This window comes from Apodemus sylvaticus, chromosome 7 (genome assembly GCF_947179515.1).
Source record: "Apodemus sylvaticus chromosome 7, mApoSyl1.1, whole genome shotgun sequence".
In the NCBI taxonomy this organism is placed as follows: Eukaryota; Metazoa; Chordata; class Mammalia; order Rodentia; family Muridae; genus Apodemus; species Apodemus sylvaticus.
The window spans coordinates 69,523,529-69,550,498 of record NC_067478.1 but is presented as its reverse complement, the minus strand read 5'-3'; the positions used below and the strand labels follow the sequence as shown (position 1 = coordinate 69,550,498).

General features: G+C 46.8%; 1 protein-coding gene across 24 annotated transcripts; it reads left to right on the top strand.

Annotated features, from left to right (window-relative positions):
* Positions 1 to 345: 345 nt before the first annotated feature.
* Celf6 (CUGBP Elav-like family member 6) lies at positions 346 to 26,970 on the top strand. 24 transcript variants are annotated; one of them, XM_052189461.1, is made up of 12 exons: positions 346 to 607; positions 4,224 to 4,306; positions 12,930 to 12,978; positions 24,489 to 24,617; positions 24,709 to 24,788; positions 24,897 to 25,040; positions 25,128 to 25,260; positions 25,342 to 25,491; positions 25,703 to 25,765; positions 26,029 to 26,109; positions 26,199 to 26,342; positions 26,843 to 26,970. In XM_052189461.1, the coding sequence occupies exons 1-12, from the start codon at positions 346 to 348 to the stop codon at positions 26,968 to 26,970; spliced, it is 1,446 nt and encodes a 481-aa protein (XP_052045421.1). The 24 variants fall into 24 exon arrangements, with proteins under 24 accessions (XP_052045421.1, XP_052045424.1, XP_052045423.1 ...); XM_052189453.1 differs by having other exon boundaries at positions 463 to 607; positions 24,897 to 25,037; positions 26,199 to 26,281; positions 26,842 to 26,970; XM_052189451.1 differs by having other exon boundaries at positions 463 to 607; positions 24,897 to 25,037; positions 25,703 to 25,766; ... (1 more) ...; positions 26,199 to 26,281; positions 26,842 to 26,970.

Below are 26,970 nucleotides of genomic sequence, written 5' to 3'. Positions count from 1 at the left end.
TCTCTGATTGGCCACCGCTATCTCATTATGCAAATCACTTGCGTAGACTCTCCTTGCTAGCCGCCTGACGTCACTAAGCTCGGGGGCTGGGGCTCGGGGCTGGGCTCGGCGCGCTAGGGCGGGAGCCAGAAGAGCTCTGAGGGGGACTCCAGCCGGACTCCGGCGCCCCGCCCTCGACCACGCCCATTTCAGCCCCGCCCCCTCGCTCTCGGCTGGGCCCCGCCCCCTGGGCAGCCCCCCGTCTCGTAGGCGGGCCCCGCCCCCTCCCCCCCGGCCCTCGCCAGCAGTCCAGGGAAGGGACGGCGGGACAGGCGGGACGCTCGGGAGGGCGGACGGGGCGGGGACATGGCTGCGGCGCCTGGAGGGTCTGCGCCGCCCGCCGGCCCTGGTCCGCGCTTGGCTTTCAGCACCACGGACAGCGGCGTCGGCATGAGCGGGCTGAACCCAAGTCCCGCGGTGCCCATGAAGGACCACGACGCCATCAAGCTCTTCGTGGGGCAGATCCCGCGGGGCTTGGACGAGCAAGACCTCAAGCCGCTGTTCGAGGAGTTCGGCCGCATCTACGAGCTGACGGTGCTGAAGGACCGGCTCACCGGCCTCCACAAAGGTGCGCGGGGTCAGCCCAGCCCAGCCCAGCCCAGCCCTGCCCAGCCCAGCCCCAATCCAATTAGAGCGCAGCCCAACCCAACTCCGGCCCCAAACGCAGGCCCAACCCCAGCCCTACCTAGAACCAGCCCGACTCCAGTTCAGGACCTGCCCCACCTCAGTTCTGTTCCTTCCCCAGGCCACAGAGCCCCAAAGCCAGAATTGTCTCTGTGGCATCTTTCTGAGCTTCACTCTGGTTCCCTAACAGGGTCTTCACTCTCAGCTCCAAATCCCTTGTCACTTCTCACATCCCAGCCATCTCCACCTCCCTGTTGGACCTCTCCACCATCCCTTCCATCAGACACCCCAAACCCTGGAATCGGGAAACTTATTCTACCTTCCAGCTCTGGAGTGCCCGATCTCCTGACCCCTGGACCCATGGTTTTCCTCAGCTCTCTTTCTCTCTCTCTCTCTGGTGCCACCCTCTTCAGGCCTCACCGCACACACGTCTTGGATTTGCACTCCTCCTTTTGGCCTCCAACCACAAACCAACCCCTAGGGCCTCCATTTGACTTTCGAGTCTGACAGCCTTAAATACCCCATACTCAAATTCTCCTCTTCAGAATTCAGACCTAATTTATACAGTCCAATTCACCCCACCCCCGGGAGGCTTTCAGAGATAAATGCCTTCTCACATTTGACAATAACCAGAACCCAACGGTCTTTACCTCTTCTGATTTGAATCCAGAATCCCAGCCTCAGCTGGGGACATCCACCTGCCTGTGAACCCTTCATCTTTGCTTCCCCCCCCCCCCCCCGGTGTGAATACACTTTTCCTCCCTCTAATCCCCACTGCTGGGTATCTCTGCTCCCTCTCCATCCTCCTGATGGCTTCCTGTTTTCCTTTCTTTGCCAGCCATTCCCAGACCAGAGCACACTCGGGGTGGGTCAATCTAAGGAAGATGGGAATGGGGACTCTTCTCATTGCCCTTCCTAGGAAGACAGAGGCATCATGGTCCTATCCAGCCACACCCCTTTTTTCCAGTAGAGAAGGGAGGAGACTTGTTTACATGCAGAAAAGTCTGTCCAGGCTGAGCTGGAATAACAGAGTCAGAATCATATAACAATAATTTGAGGAGACACATCTTTATTTCTCCACTGGGAAATAATGTGGTTTCGGGATTTTTGTGGGGAAAGGGTCACCAACTATCGTCCATAATCTTCCTAAGAGAGAAATAACCGTCTTGGAGGGCAGGTCCATTCTGAAGGCCTGTGAGCTAGCATCAGACTGATACCTTTTTCAAGCCGGGAGACCCCAAGGCCAATCCTTGGCATACTAAAGTAGACGGCTTTGAGAAAATGTCCATGATAGAGCTAGGCCATTTGAGTAGGAGTACAGCTTCCTCCTTTTGGGGTGAGATTACGTTCAAGTCCCAGAACGACAAGGCCACACCATCCAGACTTCCTATACACAGCCCAAACCCTGGCTGTCTTCGTGCCCAGTAATTTGTGGCATTTTTTCTAGACAGAGAATTTAGTGGGTAAGCATAAACCTCATTTTTGTAGGTGGTCTGTAGAATAAAGCAAGTGTGTGGAATCATTGCAGTTCTCACTCAAAAACCACTCCATGTCTGAAGTGTTCCCTCACTCTCTGTCTTGCTTTCCCAGTTAGCACTTATCCTTCCTGTTCATCCCTCACTCATCTGCCCCTGTGGCCACACTTCTCTGTATCTCCATCCTTTTCCAGTCTTCTACTCTCTCACCCAAGCAATCTCCAAGGGTTCTTTTTGGTAGCACCTGGATTCCTAAGCCTTTTATAAAGCTCCCTTCCAGTGTGAGGACATGTTATGGTTTAGTGGCAGAACAGTAATGTATGTGAAACCCAGGGTTCAATGATTTAGTCCCCCAATTTATGCCTGTCCAAAGCAGATGTTGCCTTGTGAGATATGGAGGTAACTCAGAGAGTCTCTTCCCAGCAACCATGATGTCTGAACACTAGAGTGACTCATTTTCATTTTGATGGCTGAGTTCTAAGGGAGACCGCCATAGTGCTTTGAAAACAACCCTAGCTTGGGAGTTCAAAAATCCCAAAACTGTAACTGACACAATCTCTGGCTTCAGTTGCCCTATTGATAGGATAAGACTCTGTCTAGGAATTCTCAATAAACAGTAGGCAATCCATCCATCTCCAGGAGACAGCTCTATAGAAGACGCCAATGAAAAATAAAACACGCCCCACTTGCTTTCCTATCCAGCTCTGAGTGGAGAACTACGCCAGCTCCGAATGACTTCCCTTCCTTTGCTCCTTCTCCTTCCTCTATTCAAGAGGTCCATTCTGAAAATACAGATCTTATCATGTCGCATCCCCAGTGAACACCTTCTAGTGGCTTCTCCAATGCTTATAGGAAAGAAGACGAGATTTATTTGAGGTCTCTGAGACTACACGTAACCCAATGCCTGCAATCCTTACTGGCCACTCTGCTCGTACTTTCAAGACTTCTCCCATTCCAGCCTTCTATCCGTTTCTCCAGCACACCACATTTTGGCTCAGTTTTCATTCCTCCCAAACGAAGTGATCACACTCCTCTTCTCACCTGCTTCTCAAGGATTCACTGTTCCTGTTCTTGAGAACTCATTTTTTCTACTTTATCATCACCATTACTTGAACCTCATGTTTGCTAGGCAAGAACTCTACCATTGAGTTACATCCCCACCCTCATTGTCTTCTTGGAGGCAGTCCTCAACCCTTGGAGACAGGGTTGACATGACATCTAATCTCCAAGACCTCTCCATCTATAACCTATCATAAGGCCCAACCATAATGAGTAAGTATTGGATATCTTCAGGATGAGTGAATTCCCAGTGAATATTGAAAAAGAAGAGAAGCCTCCTTTGATGTTTTCTAGGATACTGCAGATTTTGACACTGACACAGTAGACCCTACTCTTTAGCTCAATCCAGACTCCATCCCTGCCTTAATAAGTAGGGTTGTGTTACAGGAGTCCAAGCTGGGTCACAAATAACCCTTTAAGAGGCCATGTCATGACAGACCAAGGTCTTGAATAGGATTAGGAAGTTTCTGGAATTTCCTACTTACAGGAAGCCCTTAAACCTGAACCAAGCCTTACCCAACTCCAAACTTAGGAAAGGAAGTATTAGGAAGTAGTTGGCCTTCTACCCTTCGTCTTCCTCCTTTTTTTCCCCCTGCCTCTTAGAATTGGACTGGGAAGGAATCAAGGGTGATCCTCGGAGACTATAAGTCTATATCTAAAATAGATGGGTGTTGGAGAGGGGTGGGGTATTGCATTGTAGAGGAAGGCAAAGCCGCTTAGGGAGGCTTAACCCTGACAGGACTTATGGATGGGGTGGGGAGGGGAGCCATGCTGTGGGAGTGCATGAGCACGTGACTGGATGTATGGGTATATTTTTTGGACAGAAGGCCAGGAGAAAATGAGAGGGAGCCAGAGCTTGGGACACAGGTCCCAGGCATGTGAAGACTTTCCATCACAGAACACTTCCCAGGGCAGTATTCATGTTTACAGGATAGTGATCCCAAGTTTGTTAACTTACTTGGATCTTACCAAGAAGAATGTTTAGGGGTTTCAGAAAAGTCCCTGAGCCAAGCTCTTCCTCCTCAGGCTGTGCCTTCCTCACCTACTGCGCCCGGGACTCTGCCCTCAAGGCCCAGAGTGCACTGCACGAGCAGAAGACCCTGCCCGGGGTAAGTCAACCAAGGTTGGGGGATGGGTGGGAATCACCTGAAGCTTGAGAAAATACTCTACTGCTCTACATGCATGTCAAATCATGGGCACCAGCAGCTAGAAACGAGGTTACTCAGGAAAGGGTTTAATGTATGTGTTCCTTGAACAAGTCAAGCCTCATATTATACTCAGTCTTTGGGCTCAAAAAGGGAAGGGGGCTCAAGACCAAGTGTTTCAACCTATCTTTTAAAAGAGATTCAATGTTTTGAATTAGGTTAGAATTTTTCCACTTTGACTAAAATCATGGTTTCAGGCATTATCACTACTGTGAGCATGTATGTAGTTACATGTGCTCTCCAATTTTGTGTTCCTGGATGGGACTTTCTTGTGGTCTTTTTCCTGTAATACTTTGGGGGGGTACCTTGACTCACCCAAATTGTCTTCACTTTATATTATAAAACATAATTAAAGGTAAAAGAGACTTCTTAATTTTATAGGCACTTGGGATTTTATGATCTGGTCTCAATTAATGGATGGTCACAAACAAACGAAAATCAGAACCTGCCATCCATGTGGTGGTGACAGTAGGGATGGAGCATGGGTTGGCAAGAGGAAGTCATGGCTCCCAGCCTCGTGTTCTCCTCTCTGGGGAGTACTGGTCTAGAAAAAGGACATTCAAATGTCATGAGTAGACAAAGTCTGGGGCAATGTCTGTTTTAGACTTAAGAAATTCATTGGTCTAGAAAGAGACTAGAATAGAATAAAGGCATCGAGACACAAAACAGATCATGAGATGCATTCAAGTAGATCGCAGATCTGGGGAAGGAAGAATTTAATGGGACTCCAATACGAAGGCACCATAACATAATAATTAAAGATACTTAGTTTTAGTCTTTCAGACTTAGATCTGAATATCACCTATGTCTCTTCTACTATTCCTTCAACTCAAGCTTCAGTCTTCTCTTCTGTAGGGAGTAGGTTGTACTAATATCTTAGCTCACTGGACTGTAGTAAGGAAAGTCCCAGTAAATATGACTGTTGCCTTAAGATCCTGACAAAGGACTTGATTTTCTGTAGAGGTCCCAGATGTCAAGAACAAGATCAATTAGAATAAGAAACAGGTACCCATTCCAACTTTGTTTCTGAATTGGAGCTTTCCAAGAACTCACCAACTCTGTGACCCTGGGCAAGTTTAAACCCTGAGTTTTGCTGGACACACCTTTAATGCCAGCACTTTGGAGGCAGAAGCAGGCAGATCTCTTTAAGTCTGAGCCCAACTTGGTCTATATATTGAATTCCAAGACAACCAGGGCAATGTAATGAGACTTTGTTTTTTAAAAAAAAAAAAAGATAAAACACCTGCATTTCTTCATCTGTAAGACTGAATTCATGGGTGGTGAGCTTAGGTGTGTGAAGTCCATAGCACAGGAGAGTGTAAGCATGTAGTGTGAGTTAGCTGGTGGGAGTAGCAGCCGGAAGTGAAACAGAAGCATTAGTAGGAGCCATTGTAGAAAGTATCGTTCATCTAAGTGTGGGAGCAAACGGCTCCTGCTGTGAGCACAGGCCTCAGGACAAGCTGGAACGCCCATGCAGGAAATGGTGTGGTAAAAAACTCAGACTGGAAGGAACAGGTGGGTGTAAAGGTGTTGGACCCACACGGGAGGATCCAAGAAAGCCAGGGCCACACTGGGGCAGAATCCTTTGGAGGGGGAAAAGTGTGAGATTTAGAGATTTGGACTTTACCTGGAAAGCCCTGAGTAAATTAAGATGGGCTTGGGGGGCAGGGGAGACTTCCAAAGATGTGAACAGTACCAGTGGGGCTTTATAAGAATGGGCACTCCTTGGTAAAAATAGCAAAGCCCTAGAGACCTGGAAGGATTTCTAAAGGAGAAGAGCAGAATGGTAGTTACCAACAGACCCCAGCTCCAATGTTCATGGCGTTTTATGTGTGTCAAATCATTTAACCCTTCATGAAGAGGGTATTGTTATTGGTACCCCCATCTTACAGATGAGAAGACTGAGTCTTAAAATGAGCTGCCCAAGTTCATGTCATGGAGCCCAGTTAGCCTACTCACTTAATCGCTCCACAGTTCATGAGCAAACTTGGTAGCAGGCGGGGCTCTTAGTTCCTGGAGAGTATGGCACTTGAGGACTTCTGCCCTCTGCCCTCCTTCCTTCTGTAGACCTCCAGTGTAGCCTGGCTTCCTCTGTTCCTGCCAACATTGGCTTTATTCCCCCTTCTCAACTTAACAAAGTGAAAATTAATATTTAATTATCCTCCTAAATGAAAATCAATGGCACTGTTGGCTAGCCCCGGCAACATCCATGCCATTAATCTTTCCTCCGCGCTTGCCAGGGGCTGCAACGACTTTCTCGCCACAGTGGAACAGGCAGGCGCCTAGCTTTCTGCAGGTACTGAGTCCTGGGCGTAGCCGCCACCTGCTGGAGAAACAGGGATAAGACTTCTTTCGGCAGTTTACTGGAATCTGGCGGGACTGTGAAGGGAAGGAAACCTGTAAAGGCTGAGTGAATCCACAAAAAGAAACTCTGAATATTCACGGGAAATAGCACAGATTGTTCTGGAGCGGAGCCTCCTCTCAGATCCTCCCTCCCCCAAATCCCCGTTTACCCACTGCCAGTCTCTGCTGTCCATTGAAGTTTGGCTCCCTACTCAGAATTTCCTTTGAACTGCAGCCATCTGTCCCAGCTGGCTCCCAAGTCCTGAAGACTTTTCCTGACGACGACGCTACTGTAGACGCTACTGTACGCTGTTTCTCTGAGCCTCACTCTAGTTCTAGAATCGTGAGAATGAGGCCAACTTCATCCCCACTTCTGGGATTAGGAGGTTGGTCTATCTCCCTGTCCATGACCTCCCTTCTTTGGAGGAATCTACCCCTTCAGAGACTATGAAGGTACACAAATAGGGGCATGTGTTTGCTTGCGCAAGTTGTGTCCCATGCAAAACAGCTTAGGAGAGGAGAGAAAATAGGAGTTAAATCTAGCTACATTCTAAGGACCAAGCTATGCTCTCAAGAAGCTTCCAGCCCACAAGTAATTCATTGTATCCCACTGGAGTTATACTTAGACAGGTGCACCCCCTCCCCAGGAATGGGAAGAAAGGAGGCGGCTCCTTTCTCTTCATATCTGAGGGTCTGGAAACCTAAAAGCCAAAGATCACTTCAGAAATTCCGAGGATAATATGAGAACAGATGGGAAGATGTCTCCCCCAGCAAAGATGGCTGTGGCTGTGAGAGGAGCACCCCATGCATGTTGGGACCAGAGGAGACAGGTCGCACAAGTTCCGACAGTCATGGGTGGACTTAAGATGAGTTAGGGATGAAGTCTTAAAGATTACTCTGGCTACAGTGTGAGGAAGGCTGAGCTGAGGAGGGAGTGACAGTGGAGGCAGACAGGACAGTGTCACTTCTGTGTAGGTGAGTGGTGAAGCACGCTGCCCTGGAGCTGGGGCGCTGCGGGCATGGAGAGGGAAGGGATGCGCTTACAGCATGCATGCGTAGGAACTCTAGAGGCTCATGGGACCTGCGAGCGAGCTGGGTTAGACGTATGGTAGAACCAGGTGCTGAAAAAGACAATGCTGACCTTAGCCCCTCGGGACCCTTAGCAACAGGTCATACTTGATGAGGAATGCTGCTAACCCCTCTTCCAACCGAGAAGGGATGCTGGGGAAGGATAGAATCAGCACAGAGCAACCGATAGCCCTAAGACGGGTGTTTTATAAGTCTGTCAGAGAAGTGGGCTAGATCATGCTTCCGTTTTGCTCTTTTTACTGGGTCAACAGAACGGGGCTTTGTGTGCAGGTCTGTTGCCTCTGAGCTTCCTCCCCTTCTTCCTGGAGAAGGTTGTTCTTTTCTTTCCCATGATTTGAAGGCTGATTTCCCCTTCACAGCACTGACTGACATGGGCTTGGAAACCTCTTCAGGGAGCAGGTGATCAGCCAAGGCCAGTTTGTGGTTGAGGTGTCATCGGTACCCCCTTTTCCTAAGCCCACCTCAACTCCTTCCCCTACTCACAGCAGGACTAAAACAAGCAGGGCTACCCAGCAGCTTTCTCCTCCAGGCCTAAACCTCAGATGTTTCCCATCATCCCCGCCGTGTGGGGCTGAGGCTCAGAGTCTGGGAAGCAGAACTCTCCCAATTCCTGAGCCAGAAAGCTGAGAGTCAGCCCACTGTCCTCTTTTCCCACAGCCTCACCCTCAACAGAACTGTAGTTAATTCATTTGTCCTGAACATCTTTTAGGTCTGTCCATTTCCTTCTACAATAGTTCAAGTCTTTCTCACCTTCCACCTGCACCACTGACCTTCCTGCCTCTTCTCACCCCAATCCTCTCTCTGTACCATGACAATTTACAACAACTTTTCAAAGACTAAACAGACTAGGTCACCCGCCCCCCTTTTAAAGTCCCTCCCTGGATCCTCCTAACATTTGAAATATATCCAAGTCAAAATCCATGACATGTATTTTAATAGCCTGCCCCTGATCCGGCCCCTTCCTGCCTTTCAGTTTCACCCCCTTTCACCAAAACAAAATGAAAACAAACAAAAAAGAAACCCAAAAAATTCAAAGCCAAAAAGACACAAGAGGCACACGAAAAGTTGAACAAGCTGGGCGGTGGTGGCACACGCCTTTATTCCCAGCGCTTGGGAGGCAGAGGCAGGCAGATTTCTGAGTTCGAGGCCAGCTTGGTCTACAGAGTGAGTTCCAGGACAGCCAGGACTACACAGAGAAACCTTGTCTCAAAACAACAACAACAAAAAAAAAAAACAAACAAAAAAAAACATAAAAAAAAGTTGAACAAAACCTGTCACATCTGGTATACCTACTAAGATCTGACTACTGCAGTTTTCACCATAACCCCGAAGTATGGGATCATGATTTTCCCCTCTTATGAGTGGGGATTCTGAGATTCAAAGACCTTAGAGAAGCTGCCAGTGATGTAACTAGGATTTAAGTTCCCATCTGTCTCACAAGCAGCTTCTCCAACAGGAGCTGGAGCCCCTGCTTTCTCAGATGTGATGCTCTGTCTCTACTTACGCGTCTAGAACACCCAGCTGCCAACCTTGCCTCTCCCACTAACTCTACCCACTCTGACCTACAAGGCCCAGGTCAAACTGTCTCAATGGATTGCTTCCTGCGTCAGCCTCTCAGCAGCCGCTAGTCTCACTCATAGCTTTGCCTTGCTTGTCAGCGAGACCTTGGTACCTCAGTGACTCATTTGCGTTCATGTCTTAGGAATGGAGCTGAGTGCCAGAGAGTGGTTCAGTCAGTAAGCTATTTGCCGTGCAAGCATGAGTTTGATCCCCCCAGAACCCACATACGAAGCCAACAGCAATGATCCATTCCTATAATCCCATGGTGGCAGGACATCTCTTGAATGGTCAGCCATTCTAGTTGAATCAGAGAACTCCAGATTCAGTAAGAGACAGGATCCAAAAAAAATAACAGAGTGAGCGTTTGTTAAAGAGCACTGGCTACTCTTCCAGAGTACCCAGATTCAACCCAGCACCAACATGGAAGTTTACAACCATCTGTGACAACAGTTCCAAGAGATGTGGTGCCCTCTTCTAGTCTCTGTGTATACCATGCACACACATGATGCACAAATATACATGTAGACAAAACACCTATACACATAAAATACAAATAAACCAACCCAGACCTTCACACACACACACACACACACACACACACACACACACACACACAAGCACACACAGTGGACTTTAGCTGGCATGATGATTTATATCACCCAGCAGTCAGTAGGCTAAGGCAGGAATATCATGACTTTGAGAGTAGCTTAGACTACTGGCAAGTTTTAAGGATAGCATATGTAGTGAACCTCTATCTTAAAAGCAAAAACATAAACAAACAAATAAATAAATAATAAAATAAATAAATAAATGATGTTGCACAGTAGGATGCAAAAAAATCACAAACTTTCCCATTAGACAGACCTGGAGCGGGCCCTGGAGCGCCCTCCAAACGAGCTTTTCTCACTTGCTTTCATTCTTTCTTGCTGTCCTAGACAAATGCGTTTCTCTCCCTGGGCCTCAGTTTTCTCATCCGTAATATGGGGACAGTGATACTACCTCTTGGAATGGTTAGAGGGATTTGAAGACATGTATATGTCTTCATATATGTATAAAGAGTCCCAGGGGAAGGCTTGGCACCTGATGGGCTCTCAGAAATGGGGGCCTCATCTTTTCTGTGAGCCTATGAAGGGAGTCTCCATCTAAGCATCACTGAGGCTCATCACAGAGCTCAAAAAATATTGGCAGCATGCCCGACTGGCAGAAGGCAGAAGCCTTGAGCCTCTGAGGACTGGATCCTGGTGAGCTCACGTAGGAATTCATATGTGCCATCTAATATACACTCTCCATCAAAAGGTCAGGTGCTTGGGAGGAGGGAAAGGAGCGTCCCCCAGAGCACCAATGAGTACCGTCTCCCAGGAAACGCAGCCAGGAGCTACCATGGAAACCGCTGCTGTCACATGCACTCGTCACTCTAGGCTCCAGAGAAAAATTCTCAGGTTCTATTTAAGAACTAATAAAATAATGATGGTTTTGCTCACTCCCAGTGACCCCCAGCCGGGGCTTCTGCCCTCTCCTTCTGCCCACCAGGCTCTCCTTGCTCCCCACCTGCTTTCTATCCCCTCCTTTCCTACCCATTCTCACCAATAACTCTCTTTCTTTGCCCTTTTCCAGGTCTGTCTCTTACTTTCTTCCATAATTCCTGTCTTGCTGTGTTTCTTCATCTCTCCTATGTCTCTGCTCTCCATAGCTCTGTCTCTTGGTTTCTCCTCCACACTCACAGGTGGCCATGCCTAGGGACTGGTCCTGTCCTCCTGGTCCCTGGTCCAGGCCAGTCCAGACCTGTCCAGCTCGCCCTGATCTGCTTGGATTGATCTGTCATCCCCTCTAGACTACAACCTGAGTCCTGTCGGTGTCTCGGCCCCCACCCACAGCCTGGTACACTGCAGGTGCTCCACTACCAGAGGGTGGGTGTGTCAGAGCCTCGGGTGGGAGGGAGGATTACAATGGTTCAGGCTTCAACTGTTTTCCTTTTTTTTCTTTTTTCTTTTCTTTTTTAAATGAGTCTTCCTCACCCCTCCCACCCCAAAATTTGATCCAAAGAAATTGCTCAGCTGTGACTGCCAGGGTGTTACTATGGTTACTGGGTAGCACTTGTGGCTATGGTAACAGGAAGCTGCCTGTTGTCTCGGCAACGAGCACATTGGAAGGGATGGAGTGGCCCCTGATTGGTGCAGAAGCAGTACGTTTCCTGAGGGGAGGGGGTCAGATCATCACCTTCTCAGGCCAGATGGGCATCAGTTACCCCTTCCTCCAGGAACAGGAAGGCTGCTGTCCCTTCTTTCCGGCACTCAGCTGTCTGCCCCCAACATCAATCCCTCACATCCCACGCACTCAGCTCTTGGCAGTTTACTAAGACCTTCTGCACCCCCATTACCTCATGTGATCCCCACAACACCTATGAGAGAGGAAGGTGAGATGGGGATTCAATCATGAATTCACTTAGGGTGGTTGGGGGATGGGAAGGTGGGGGTATATATTAAATCACCTAGGAGCTTTTTCAGGTTTATACAGTCCCCCACTTTAAGAATCTAATATGGTTCCCAGGTGATTTCTAACCATGTCTGATCAGGGAACCCTTGAATTAAAAGGTGAAGCTGGCTGGAGGAGGGAAGGGTTGGAGGGAAAAGTTAAGTTGCTTTCTAGACTTATAACCTGAGGGATGGAGGGTTGAGTTTGGGTGAGAAGGTGAGCTCGGGTTCTGCTGTGTTCAGTGAGAAGTGCCAGTGGGCCTTTCTAACCACGTTGCCCAGCGAGCAGCTGGGAACACGGGTCTGAGGCTCAGGGGAGAAGCAGGCTGGAGACGCAGAGGTCTGAGTCATCCCTGGATAGCTGCTGAGGCTGAGGCTGAGGCTGTGGGTGTGGGTGTGGCGATCCAAGAAAAACTAAAAGAGAGAGATGAGCAGGAAAAAGATGGCGCCTAAAGAACCCTAGCGCTGTCAGGGAAAGGGGCGCCAGGAGGGATGGAAGGGGGAGTGCAGAGACTGTCAGGCCACAGGCAGTGGGAAATGCCTTCCCTGATTAGTAAACTGAATCTGAGAGACAATGGCTTACTTAAAATCATACAACCAGGAAATGGCAGAGTTGGGCTATATAGCACAATGTCTGAGTCCCAGACTGTTTAATCTAAATAACACACAGCTATATTCTCAGTTTTAGACATAACCACAAATGTGCTATAGCAATTACACCCTCCCACCCAGTTCCTCTCACTCAAAGCCTTTATGTGAGTCCAGGAGCCTGAGGAACAGGCTCCACGTGGAGTCACCCTGAGTCTAAGGCAGAAGAATGTCTTTGCCCACTGCATCCACCCTGTTTGCTCCTGAGCTTCCTGCCACCAACTCTTCAGATTCCAGCACTTTCTAAATACCTGGGTTTAAGGAAGGAATCTTGGAGAAAATCCATAATCCCAATGGGAATGGAGGGGAGCAGAGGGCAAAGAGGCTCAGAGTCCGAGGAGCCAGTGGGAAGAAAGAATGATGCCTTGGGCCAGGCAGCCATGCTAAATGGGTGTTGTTGGTCCCGTGTTTTTCAGATGAATCGTCCGATCCAAGTGAAGCCGGCTGCCAGTGAGGGCCGAGGAGGTAACTTCCCTGTCTGACAAACCTCAGAGTGGCTCCTGTGTAGAGGACGGGCGGGCCCATTCCTCGAGTTAGTCCTCAGCCAGGGCTTATGACTTGACCAGCCTAAGTCAGTGAAGTCTGGATCCTACATCTCAAGAAAGAGCTCAGCCATTCCAATTCAGACTGAGAGAGGAGAGGGTTCTGGGGAGCGCAACCAGAAGAGACAGAAAGGGCAGAAGCAGATGAAGGGAGCTCCTGTTGCCTTACTCCTGGACAATGGTCATCGCTGCCTTGCTAGGTAGAATTTACAGGTGCATATAAGGAAGCAAGCTGGGATTGTTCTCTAGTTTCCTCTGGGTCCACCGAAGGGGATGGACCTTTCTCATAATAATCTGGTTAATCACCATAGGACATGGAGCTGGTATGACATGTATTGTGAGCCATAGTAAGGAACTTAGCTGTGTGCTGGGGATCACAGGCATCTTTAAAATATCTTTAGCTGCGCTGTTTCCTAGTAATGAGACTGCTGCTTCTTATGAAGGAGGGTTGTGTGCAGCTTTCTAACAAACAGCTGTACTCTGGCTAGTTTCCCTGCTAGGTAGGCCATGCTGTCTTCTTGAATCAGTGCTTGGTATCTTTCTTGCCTTTGGATCTTAGATTATTCCAGGGTATTTTCCTACATCCCTGGTGATGTCTGTAACTTCTCCTCCCCCTCTGACAAAATAGACTTGATCCCTGTCTATCATACCCAAGATCATCCATTGCTTTGTGATGAGAAAGATTCTATCTCAAACTCATTTAGGAGAGAATGGAACTCATCGGATAGACGTCTATTGACACCCTACTAATGCCTTCACATCCTCTCTTGATTTCCTGTCCACAGTCACTTGGAGCTTTGGCGGCATCAGGGTTCTGTTTGGTCTCAATAAATATTCCTTCCTTCTTTTAGATTCTTGGACCTTTGTTTTAGATTCCTGATCTTGGGTGGAGATATTATCAGCCCCTTGTTGCCATGGAGAGGAATTTCTCGGTTCCCTTTCTCTTCCCACAAATGTCCTCCTTTTTCATCTCAGTCTTTCCAGACAGGCTTTTCTGATGGTCCAGCTGCACACAAAATATGTTCAGAAATCGCTTCTCCTTAGTTAGCTCTCTCATGTGTCAAGGCTGTATTCTAAACCCACCTCAGCCCACAAACATGAGACAGTCTCACAAATAAGTCCGCCATGAGCACACAAGTGAGCTGAGAAGCAAACAGAATGAGCTGAGGTTCATCCAGCCGTCCAAGCGGAGTGTTCTAAATTACTCCACACTAGAGATCCAGATGCCTGGATACCTGGTCCCGTGGAGCCCCAGGTAATGAGAGAACAGGCAGGAAATGAAACAAGAGGCCATTGCTCGGTGTGAGCAGTGTTTCTGAAGGAAAAGTCTAGGGTGGGACTGTGGGAGCCCAAGTAAGGGGTAGTATGATATGCTGAGGTACTAACCTATGTGGGGAGGGCCAAATGGGCTAGGCAGAGAAAGGGAGAGGGAGCATACACCTGGGACAGAGGGCAGGGCATGCCAAAGGTCCCAGAGCTCAGGAGGATATGGTACGACCTGGAATCGTCTTCAGGGATTGGTCCTTGTCCCAAGACACTCTGCACATAGCTCTGGATATCCCACCAGAGCTCAGCAGGTGGCTGCTCAGAGGAAACCTCCGTGCAGTGACACTTCTCCTCAGCCACATTGGCGCCAGCATGAGTATCAGCGAGTTCTTCCTCCCTTTTCTGTACAAATTCTGCAGGCGTCACATCACTAACTAATTCTATACATGAAGCACCCTGCCTGTCCACCTGCCCGTGCTCAGAGTAGTCCAGGAGCAGAACAAACAGATCTGGCTGAGAAAAACAAATCTTCCTAACAGCTGGGTTTATTGCTTCTCAAGTTTTATGTTCCACAGGTTTTTCTTGACAAGTGATGACTTTCAAGGACTGTGCATTCTGAACATTTCCTTGAGTAATCCTTGCAAATATTCACGGAAGGATTTCTCACTGCCTCCTTACTACTTATTCTGGCGACGGGTGAGCATGGTAAATCTTGCAAACAGTTGGGCCTTTGCCATTTATAAGCACTTACTTTATTTACTGACTGATCTGCACATTCTAGAATTTGTGACTACTCTTCTTCTGGGAGATCACATATCTCTTCTAGATTAAAGAAATTATGTGTATGTGTGTCTCTGTGTGTAGGTGTGCATATGCAGGGGCCAGAAGTGGGCACTGGATCCCTTGGAGCTGGAGTTCCAGCTGTTTGTGAGCTGCCTGGTATGGGTGGTGGAATCACCTTCTGGGCTTCTGATAAAGCAGTGCGCTCTCTTAGCCACCGAGCCATCTTTGCGGCCACCACATACCTCTTCTAGGCTTTGCTGAATTTTAACATTTGTCTAACATATCTTACGTGTGAGAAGCTGATTTTGTTGTTTGTTGTTTGTTTCTCAGACAGGGTCTTACTGTGTAACTTTGGCTAGCCTTGAACTCAAAGATTTTCCTGTTTCTGCCTCCTGAGTACTGGAATTAAAGGGGTACGTACATCACCACCATGCCTGGCTGAGAAGCTCAAATTTTTTAAGATGATTTTGGATTTCTTGCCTTTGAAATGTAATAAATGACACCAACATGAGACAATCTGTCCCATTAAAGTCTTATTTTAGTGACCTCAAATTTTCTATGAGCCTGATCATACCTGTTCCTGTATTCTATGCTGGTGAGCCTACTTATTTTTATTCTTGCTTGAGTTGAAGCCTTTCACTTACATCTGATTACTAATAGTTTCTGTGTCTGAAAAGGACACTTGTCTTGATGAAAACTTAATTGAAAAGATATCAAGGTTCCCGATACCTGTACTCCCAGAATTTGGGAGGCTAAACCAAGAGAATTACCATGGGTTTAAGACCACCCTGAGCTACATAGTAAGAATCAAGGCAGCTTGGGCTATGATGTGAGTTCCTGTTTCCAAAACAAAAACAAAACTTTTTTTCTTTAAAAAAAAAAAAAAAGCCTTTGGTACATGTGAGAGAATTCAACCAGTTAAGGCCCTTGCTGCTAAGCCTGATTTCCTGAGGTCACTCCCAAGGACTTACATGGTGGAGAAGGCAATGACTTTCACAAATTGTGCTCTTAGTGCCACATCCATGACCTGGCATGTGAGCATCCCTTCACACACACACACACACACACACACACACACACACACACACACACACAAATAATGAAACAGAACACAACAAAGATATCAAAGCAAATGCCAGCTAAAAGTGTTCCCATATGATGGAAAGAATCATATGGCGTGTTGGTTAGTTTTTGTTTTCATAAAATAGAGGTCAGAAAGTAATAAAGTTCAGAAAGTAATAGAGGTCAGGAGCCCGGAAAAGTAACCCTACAACTTATTACAAAATGTACATCTAAAATGGAAACTACTTCGGCCTTTTGTTAAGTGTGCCCTGAGAGCGCAGATAAACCCACTGGGTTGATGTCGTTGGTACCTGAACTGGAGTTACCCTATCATCCATACAGATAGTCTATCCTGCACATCTGTGCAAAATAGTGCAAAATATTCTGTGAGCCTCTGTACAAAAATAGTGTTCTGGTTTTGAATTTTTGGGTCAATACAATGCATTCTTTTAATCAATAAACATGAGGTTTGTGTAGTAATAACCAGTGTACACACTAATGTCCTTTTAGATATTATTGGTAACACCGAAGATTTCATGTTTCTCTTCCTCTGCTCTGTGTGTGTATGTGTGTGTCTATGTGTCTGTGTGTGTGTGTGTCAGCTATATATCAAATGGTATACTATTAAAGAAAAATGAATTGAATTTCCTAGAATGAAACCAACTTCTATCACATGAATAATAATTTATTTCTGTATTGACCATACTTGGCATCAAAAACTTTTCCTCCAGCATTTGGATTTATTTTAAAGTTAGCATTAAAATACTTTCTGAAACCAGATGCAGTAGTTCATGTGATTACTTTCAGACACTTGGGAGGCTGAGGCAAGGGGACCCTTGAGCAACACAGTAAGACCCTATCTTAATAAATAAGTTTTAAAAGTTTCCTGAAATAAGATCCCAAGATTTATGTATTTCAGAATGAAAAATTACCTTCAAATTATCTAAAATTAGAAGTAGGGGATCCTAAGTCTATCAGACAATAATAGCTACCTAAGTTGGCATTATTTGTCATAAGCATGAGGACCACTATGGATTTTTTTATTCATATTGTCTCTACTTTGGACACACTAATAAGTTAAACTGTAAGTATAGTCTTATTGGAAAATAAGTTTTTGTCATGATGACATCTTCAAAATCAGTGAACCACTGATTTTTTTCTTTTTCTTTCTTTCTTTCTTTTTTTCTTTCTTTCTTTCTTTCTTTCTTTCTTTCTTTCTTTCTTTCTTTCTTTCTTTCTTTCTTTTTTCTTTCTTTCTTTTTTTGGGTTTTTTTTTTTTGAGACAGGGTTTCTCTGTGTAGCCCTGGCTGTCCTGGAGCTCACTCTGTAGACCAGGCTGGCCTCGAACTCAGAAATCTGCCTGCCTCTGCCTCCCAGAGTGCTGGGATTACAGGCCTGTGCCACCACTGCCCAGCTTGTATTTCTTCATTTTCAATTTTATAATGTAGTCAGTAAATTAATAAATCACAATGGTGATTATTCTGTTTGTTCTACTTCCCAATTTGGCTCTATTTTTTTTAACTACACAAATCTTTACACATCCAAGATGCCTAAGGCACAGAAATAGATTAAGTAATCAATACATACAATCAATACACTCTTTCTACTTTTTAATTAAGTAATTAATTAATTCAAAGCTTGAACTTGTAATCTTCCTGCTTCAGGCTCAAGAGTGCTAGAATTACAGGTTTAATTTTTTAATATTATTTATGTGTGCGTCTAGTTGTCATAGTCTCCATGAGTGTGGAGTTTCTGCAGAGGCCAGAAAAGTATGTTAAATCCCATAAAATTGGAGACAGATGGTTGTGAGCCACTAAGTGGATGCTGGGAATCAAATTTTGTCCTCTAAAAGGGCAGCCAGTGCTCTTAACCACTGAGCCATCTTTCCAGCTCCTCAAAGAAAATTATTTCTATTTTTTTGAGGTTATAATATAATTGCATCACTTCCTCCTTCCTTTTTTGCCCTCCAAATCTTCCATATACTCCTCCCCATTCTCCTTCAAATTCATAGCCTCTCTTTTCATTAATTGCTATCACATACATATACATACACATATATGTATAGCTTCTTAAGACAAATATTAATGTTTAAATTCGAAGTATTTTCTTAAGGATATTTAAATATGCTTTAAGTCATCTGATTTTGTTGGCTTGTTTTTACATTTTAAAATCTGGTTTAACTTAAAGCAAGTTGTCTGTTTTCACATTATCATTGCTAATCATTATTAGTCCATAGCTGGGAGGTAATTGCTGCCCACACTTACAAGGGTTTGCTTAGCTATAAGACTGGATTTTAAGTGATAAATATATATTACTATCTGACCAACTTATTTAGTTTCCCTGACCCCTGTCTCTTTTCTTCCTCCTCCTCTCTACCCTCCTCCACCTCGTTCTTCTTTGAAACCAGAACATATATTTTATGACTGATTGAAATCCTTAAGATGAACTAAATGCTGCAACAGCTGCCCTCTCAGGTTTAGGGGTTGTTCCTTCACAGAGTCCCTGTCTGAGTCTTCAATAGGCAATCTTTAGGTGCCTCACCTGCTCAGTAGTGTTTCTTCTCTTAGCCTTGACACTCCAGTTATACTTTCTTTTGTGCTTGGCAGAGTAGTCACATTTGCCACAGGTTGACTTCTAAAAGCCACAGTGGCAGTGCGTCGACCGCATCTTATTAGGATGCTTTCAAAGGATGGCTGCCACCAAGGTCAAAGAGCCCTCCACACTCTTCTTAAATTAATTTTTTTACTTTAATGTGTGTGTGTGTGCGTGTGTGTGCGCGCGCGCGCGCGCGTGCACGTGCACGTTCATGACTGTGTGAGTATATGCCAAATATGTTGGTGTCCCCAGAGGCTAGCATATCATTAGGGGCCCTGGAGCTAGAGTTATGGGGGATTGTGAGCTGCCCAGTTCAAAGCTGCCTTTTTAAAGAAAGGATTTCTCTGTATAGGCTTGGCTGTCCAGGAACTCGCTCTATAGATCAGGCTGGCCTTAGACTCAGAGATTCACCTGCCTCCACCTTCCTACTCCTGGCAGTAAATTTGTGTACCACCACAGCCAGTTGTGTATTAGTGTGTTAAATCAGACACATACATCAGCACAGCTATTGTAGTACCAGTTGGTAGTCATTTCTGTCTTTGGTCCTTAGGCTTCTTAAAAAATACCCCCCAACACACATACATACACCTCAAGATAACTCCTTTGCTTCTGCCTCTGAAGGTAAAGAAAGTTGCTTTTCTGCACCTTGGCTGAGTGTAGGTCATGCTAATCCGATGATGTAACATTCTTGAGCCTTAGCTACAGTGGAACCTGATACTTTCAGACACAGGTGTGCAACCCACAAAGATAAATACACCCTAAGGCATCTTTTCTCTTTAGGGTCGTGATTCACTCCCCCCCACCCCCCAAACATGGTTTCTTTGTATAGCCCTGGCTGTCCTGGAACTCACTCTGTAGGCCAGGCTGGCCTCAAACTCAGAAACCCACCTGCCTCTGCCTCCCAAGTGCTGGGATTACAGGCATGTGCCCAGATGGGTTCACTGTTCTTACCCAGCCCTGGGTCTCTTGCATCACAATGAAGGGCCAGTGGAGTCTCTTTTCCATTTCCTGCTCTGAGTCCCTTTTTAGGTTTTAATGGTTAAATACAAAGCCCAGGGTCCTGATAGATGGAGCGGTAGTTAAGAGTACTGGAGGTTCTGGGTTCCATTCTGAGCATTCACTTAGCAGTTTACAAGCATCTGTAACTCCAGTTCTGGATGATCCGATTGATGCCCTCTTCTGACCTCTGAGAGCACCAACAACATGCAGTACACCTATATACACATGCACACAAAACACCTATACACATAAAATGATTTTTAAAATTCATTATTTTAACCATTATACTTACTAGTGTTAAATATATTCACGTTTGTACAACCAATCCCAAGAAGATTTTAATCTTCAAAATGTCAACAGCTTGGGGAGAGGACTCAGTAAAGTATTTGCGTGCAAGCTTGAAGACCTGAGCTCCATCCCAGCCCCCATGTACTGGGAAGGTAGAGAGAGGAAGGTTGCTAGATCTTGCTGGCCAGTTAGCCTAGTGAGCACCAGGTTCAGTGATTGACCTTGTGTCAAAAAATAAAAGTGATTGCCGAAGAGATCCAGTGTCTACCTCTGGCTTCCATATCCACTCATGTGCATGTGCATACACTCCCAGCGCGCACACACACAACCCAACCCCTGAGACTTGATACCATTAAACTCCAGTTGTAGCCTCTAGCAAACACCGTTCTCCTTTTCTAAGAGTCAGACTATTCCAGATAACTCAGGTGAGTGAAAATAGGCAGCACGCGTGTTTTGCTGACTGTCTTACTTTGCTCGGCATAATGTTCTAAAGGTCCATCCCTTGGGGTGGGTTAAGTCAGACTCTTTTCCTTTTTAAGACTGAGCATCAGCCCACTGGATATGAGTACTGCATCTTATTTATCCATTGATCTGCCGATGGGTGTGTCTGTTACTTTCGCCTTCTGGCCCTGGTGATTAATGGTATTGTAACTGAGAATGCAGACGTGTCCTTAGGAACTTGCTTTCCCAGGGGACAAATGCCACATGATCTCACTTGTGTAAAATCTAAAAAGGAACTCATAGAATCAGTTAGAATGGTGCCTAACAGTGGACAATGGGAGAAGGGAATGGAGAAAGGAGAGATGTTAGCCAAAGGCTCCAGGTTTCTGTTAAGCAGAGGAACATGTTTTAGTGTGTTGTTACAGAGCATGGCAACTGTATTAATAACGAACTGTCAAACAAATAAATGACTCAGCCATTAAGGGCACATGCTGTTTCTTCTTCTTCTTCTTCTTCTTCTTCTTCTTCTTCTTCTTCTTCTTCTTCTTCTTCTTCTTCTTCTTCTTCTTCTTCTCTCCTCCTCCTCCTCCTCCTCCTCCTCCTCCTCCTCCTTTCTCCTTTTTCTTCTTTTTCTTTGTTCGAGACAATTTTTTTTTTGTTTTTTGGGTTTTTTTGTATGTACCACTGACTGTCATGGAATTCACTCTATAGACCAGGCTGGCCTTGAACTCAGAGATCCTCCTACCTCTGCTCATATCTTGGATACAGTCAGAGTCACCTGCCTGAATGTTGGGATTACAGGCATTGTGCCACCACTGCCAGGTCTTCCTGGGCTTCTTACACTGTAGCATAACACCAGGGAGAGAGGCTTTAGGGCAACAACTGCCCCAAGCAGGACTCTCTGGGGTTGTCTTTCAACTGAAAGATAGACTAAATGTTTTCAGAATGGATTTGGTGGTTGGTACTCAAAGGTTGCAACATTTTCTCACGATCATGGCATCCCACCGATATGGAAGCAGTGTGTTAAAGCCCTAAATGGCAGAAATGTGTACACATCAGGAAAAGCCTTTTTCTTTGTCAGCATCCTGGTGTTTCTTCAGAAGACAGATTAGACTGATTCTGGGCTCTCAGATTCATCCTTTTTTACATTAGAAATCCTGACCTATGTGACCAAATATACAAAGTAGCTTCATGGAGATGGACATGTGATAGCATAAGCACTTGCTTGGAGTTCGAAGACATTTGGTAGAATAACAATTAGTATATACTAGGTGCCAGTAGCACAATCATGCCTTCCAGCTATGTGTCCTCGACTCCCTATGCACGTCGTCACCTTTAGGGACCTACTCACCATCTGCAGGATAGATACTTTCTTTGTTATTACTTTTTTTAAAAAAAGATTTATTTATTTTATTTATATGAGTACACTGTAGCTGTCAGACACACCAGAAAGAGGGTGTCAGACCCCATTACAGATGATTGTGAGCCACTGTGTAGTTGCTGGGAATTGAACTCAGCACCTCTGGAAGAGCAGTCAGTGCTCTTAACTGCTGAGCCATCTCTCCAGCCCTTGTTATTACTTTTAATGTGCATGAGTGTTTTGTTTGCATATATGTTTGTGCACCATGTGTGTGCCTGGAGCTACAGAAACAGAATGATATTGAACCCCCTGGAACCACAGTTACAGATGGTTGTGAACCATGACGTCATGGAATCAAACCTGGGTCTTCTGGAAGAATAGTCAACGCCCTTGTCTAGTGATCTCTCCAGCCAGCCTCTGTGGGATACTTTTATTTAGACGGTTTTGAGTACTGGGACTGAACTCCAGGACTTTGTCATACTATACATTTTTGTCATGTTCTACCATTGAGTTACATCCTCAGTTCCACTCCAATATTTATTCCTCGCTCTTATAGTATCCGCTTTTAAACCAACTGGTAGAGTTTGATTTAGAAGAAACTGATAGATCTGAACTGTTAGCGCCATCCTTTCTATCCAAAGGGGAATCAGTAAATCTTACGGTCTTCATGGGTATCAGTCTGGAATTATGCTTAAGGATCCAGACTTGTCTTTGACAAAGTCTCTTAAAGTCATCCCGCCACTTCTGAATTGCTTACAGTTCATGGTAACAGTCACCCTGCTCATTTTATTCTGTGAAACACTAACTCTTTGGAAAGTAGCAAAAAAAGATTCCAGAATTCAAGTGATACCTTGGAAACAGGTAGAAAATCTAGCTCATAATAAATGTTCTTTTCAATGATGAATTCTGCACATCGCCGTAGTCCAGAACCATCAGCTCAATGCTCTGGCAAAAATTACTAAATCAAGAGGTTCTTACTGGGATGGAGGTTGCAGGGAGGAGAAAGAATCAGAGGTGATAGCTAGACTAAGGCCACCTTTGTCCCCCAAGTACACCATGGACAGAAAAGGGTAACACAACGTTTAGATGAAGAACTACTGGTAGGCCGCCATGCACACAAACCTCTTTACTGTGTTATAGGTTTCATCTTAGCCTGTGCTCTCTCTTCTCACACAGGGCTACCTGGATGCTGCTCCAAAGCAGGACATTTCACAGACCCTACAGTGACATGCTCCAATATAAACTAGAGCTCTGTGTACTCCTTAGCATCATGGAGGCCCCAGGACCTTCTCTAGACACATCCAGGCCCTTGGCAGATATTGGTATATTTTAATGACTAAGCTCAGAACAATGCACAGACTTCTTTTTTTTTTTCCCAAGACAGGGTTTCTCTGTGTAGCCCTGGCTGTCCTGGAACTCATGCACAGACTTCTTAATGTTTGATGTTGGACATTTTTCTTACCACTGGAAGCCCGTTCTTCAATGTTAGGGCAAATCATTAATTTCATATTTATGCAAGACTCAAATCCACACTGATGCCATCTTCCAACTCCCTCCATTCCTGCATGGTAGAGCCCCATCTTTGATGTTCCTGCCTCCTAGCCACCTGCATAGCCCTTGTTCTTTGCTGCCTTCTTGAGTCTCTGGCACTCTAGTTTTTAATGGTTCCAAAGAGCTTTCCTTGGATCACACAGGGAAGACTTCAGCTCCCCTTTCTGGCTTTAGTCCAAGCATTTCTGCTTTTCTCTTACATCTTTACCTTCACCTTAATATTTTATTTGTTTGTTTGCTTATTTGTTTATTGTGTATGTTTGCACACACCCATGCCACAGCAATGTATGTGGTGTTGAGAGGCAACTTGTGGGAGTCAGTGGTCTCCTTTCACTATGTGGGTTCAGCAGTCTTGGTAGCAAAGTACTTCCACCCCCTGAGTCAGTTCACCAGCCACCATCTTGATATTTTTGCTGAAGCAATATCTTTTGCCACTTTTTAAAGAGGTTGGGAAGCCAGTGATCTATCTGTTCCATGGGCTCAATTCTTCCAGTGATGCCTATGGAAGCAGAAACACCTGTGGGACTCAACTCTTACTCCAAGTGTGTGATGTACTAAGGAGGTTTAGGAGTGGGCTTTTCTGAGCTCTGGGATCTCCAAGGCGAAAGTTAAAACCTGATTCCCAACTAACCCTTCTTTCCCAGTGTGTACCTCACTATACACTGGCAAGCCCTATCCCTAGATTTGCTTTAGTACACAAAGAAGATCTTTTTTTGTTGTTGTTTTTTGTTTTTTGTTTTTTTTGTTTTTTGTTTTTTTTGGAGACAGGGTTTCTCTGTATAGCCCTGGCTGTCCTGGAACTCACTCTGTAGACCAGGCTGGCCTCGAACTCAGAAATCTGCCTGCCTCTGCCTCCCAAGTGTACGCCACTACCCAGGACCCAGGTTTTATGATGGAAATTTCAGCTGAGTTTCTTCCCTCAAGATCTGCCCCTCAAAGAGTCCCAGCTTTAGGGTCCCATGGCCTTCTCATTCCCTAAATGTCTTCCCAGAGCTAGACTGGTGAGCCACCTTCCCCAGCTCCTCAGGCGACTCTGGGGAGTCTAAGAACATTTAGGATCCCCAGGTCATTCCTGGCTTTGTCCCCAGAGGACCGGAAGCTGTTTGTGGGGATGCTGGGCAAGCAGCAGGGTGAAGAAGATGTCAGACGTCTGTTCCAGCCCTTCGGCCATATCGAGGAATGCACTGTCCTGCGGAGTCCAGATGGTACCAGTAAAGGTGACCTGAACTACCCCCGGGATTTCCCGATGACCTTTTCTTAGCGCTGACACCTGCGTCTGAGTCATTCCATCCTTCTCTCCTGCACCAGGCTGTGCCTTTGTGAAATTCGGGAGTCAAGGGGAAGCTCAAGCTGCCATCCAAGGACTACACGGCAGCCGGACAATGACGGTGAGAGCTGGGTGAGGCTAAGGGTGAGGCGACAGGCTCTCAGGGTCCCAGGGCAAGGGCGGGCACAGTCAGGGTCAGTACAGGTCACCACGCCCTTTTTTTACCCAGGGCGCCTCCTCCAGCCTGGTGGTGAAGCTGGCAGACACTGACCGGGAGCGCGCGCTGCGAAGGATGCAGCAAATGGCGGGCCAGCTGGGTGCTTTCCACCCAGCACCGCTGCCCCTCGGGGCCTGTGGCGCCTATACCACTGCGGTAGGTAGCTGGGCAGGGTGGGCAGGCTGGTGGGGAGGTAGGACCCATTGGCAGTTGCTAGCCTCTGAGGCCTCTTCCTTCCCAAAGATCCTGCAGCACCAGGCGGCGTTGCTGGCGGCAGCGCAGGGTCCCGGGTTAGGCCAGGTGGCCGCAGTGGCCGCCCAGATGCAGCACGTGGCGGCCTTCAGCTTGGTGGCTGCACCGCTGTTGCCTGCGGCAGGTAAGAGACCCAAGGAACTAGAACCATGGTTGGGATAGCTAATAAAGTGCCACTTTCTGATTCTCTCCCCTCCACTTACAGCTAATACATCGCCTGGTGGCAATGGCCCTGGTGCACTCCCTGGCCTTCCAGCGCCCATGGGAGTCAATGGATTCAGCTCCTTGACCTCCCAGAACAACGGACAGCCCGGCTCCGACACGCTCTATAACAACGGGCTCTCCCCTTACCCAGGTGGGTCACCATACTCTACTGACCCAACCCCCCTGGAAATGGAGTGGGAAGAGATGCTTTCCAGGCGAGGACCTGCTTGAGGGGAAAGGATTCCATCTTCCCAGCTGCCTTTCATAGAGGTTCTCCACCTCCCACACTCCCACCCAGGGTCTCTCCTCTGGCCCCTGGCCACCTACCTTCATCGTGGGCTTTGGGCCCCCTCTCTCTCCAGCCCAGAGCCCTGGCATGGCTGACCCCCTGCAGCAGGCCTACGCTGGGATACATCACTATGCAGGTTTCATTTGGCACTGCCTGGCCCGGGGGCGTGGTTGTGGGGTGTTAAAGGGCCTCAGAAAGAAATAGGGAGATTTGTGGGAGGGTTAGGCTCTGTTCCAAGGAGTCAACCCTTCCATGCTATTCAGCCCTAGCCCTAGCAACCCGTCTTGGGACAAAGGTTATGGTGAAATGGGTTGTATCTGTCAGAGCTGGCCAGGCAGATGGGGACCGACTGGGGAAATGGCTCCTGGAGTCACTGCCTACTCCCACCTCTGTCTCCAGCAGCCTATCCCTCCGCCTATGCCCCAGTGAGCACAGCTTTCCCCCAGCAGCCTTCAGCTCTGCCTCAGCAACAAAGAGAAGGTGAGGGATTGAAAGCTGGAGATCAGGGGTCTTTGGAGGGGTAGACCCCAGGGCCCCTCTCTTGAACAAGCCTGCTACTGTTTCCACAGGCCCCGAAGGCTGTAACCTCTTCATCTATCACCTGCCTCAGGAGTTTGGGGATGCAGAACTCATACAGACATTCCTGCCCTTCGGAGCTGTTGTCTCTGCCAAAGTCTTTGTGGATCGTGCCACCAACCAGAGCAAGTGTTTTGGTGAGCAGACCCATCCCTGTGCCTCAGGATTCCCTAAGGACCACACAGGGACACCAGGGACAAAGTATGGGTAAAGCAAGCCTTATTTCAGATTACTTGAGAATCTTGGGTAACTAGAATATGAGAGATTGGGAAGACTTCAGCTTTTGGAGTTTGTCCAGAGCTGGTGGTGTCTGGGTTTGGAATCAAGAGATTCCTCCAGCCCCCAGCTGTGGTTCTGACCAGAATGGGAGGGAGGACTGGAGCAAAGAAAGCAGTGGGCCCAAAGCAGGGAAATAGTCTGACCAACTCATAGTCCCTTCCTCACACCAGACTTCCTTCCCATCTTTCCAGGAATCACACCTTTAGGAATGATTTGCCTCTATTAAGCTATGCACACATACATGTTCACATATTTAAGCAATGAAAAGTTTCGCATAAGATGGCCCTAGTCTGGCGATTAGAAAGAGAGACTCTGGGAAGCTGGATTCCCAGGTAACCTGTATGCCTACACCCTCCAGGGTTTGTTAGTTTTGACAATCCAACCAGTGCCCAGACTGCCATCCAGGCCATGAATGGCTTTCAAATCGGCATGAAGAGGCTCAAGGTCCAGCTAAAGAGACCTAAGGATGCCAACAGGCCTTACTGA

What these genes read in the sequence shown, in the direction of transcription:
- Celf6 (XM_052189461.1), top strand. Translation starts at nt 346, where the DNA reads ATGGCTGCGGCGCCTGGAGGGTCTGCGCCGCCCGCCGGCCCTGGTCCG. An exon ending in TCCAGATGGTACCAGTAAAG is followed by an intron (nt 24,618 to 24,708) that starts GTGACCTGAACT and finishes CTCCTGCACCAG; the next exon opens with GCTGTGCCTTTGTGAAATTC. An exon ending in ACCGCTGTTGCCTGCGGCAG is followed by an intron (nt 25,261 to 25,341) that starts GTAAGAGACCCA and finishes CTCCACTTACAG; the next exon opens with CTAATACATCGCCTGGTGGC.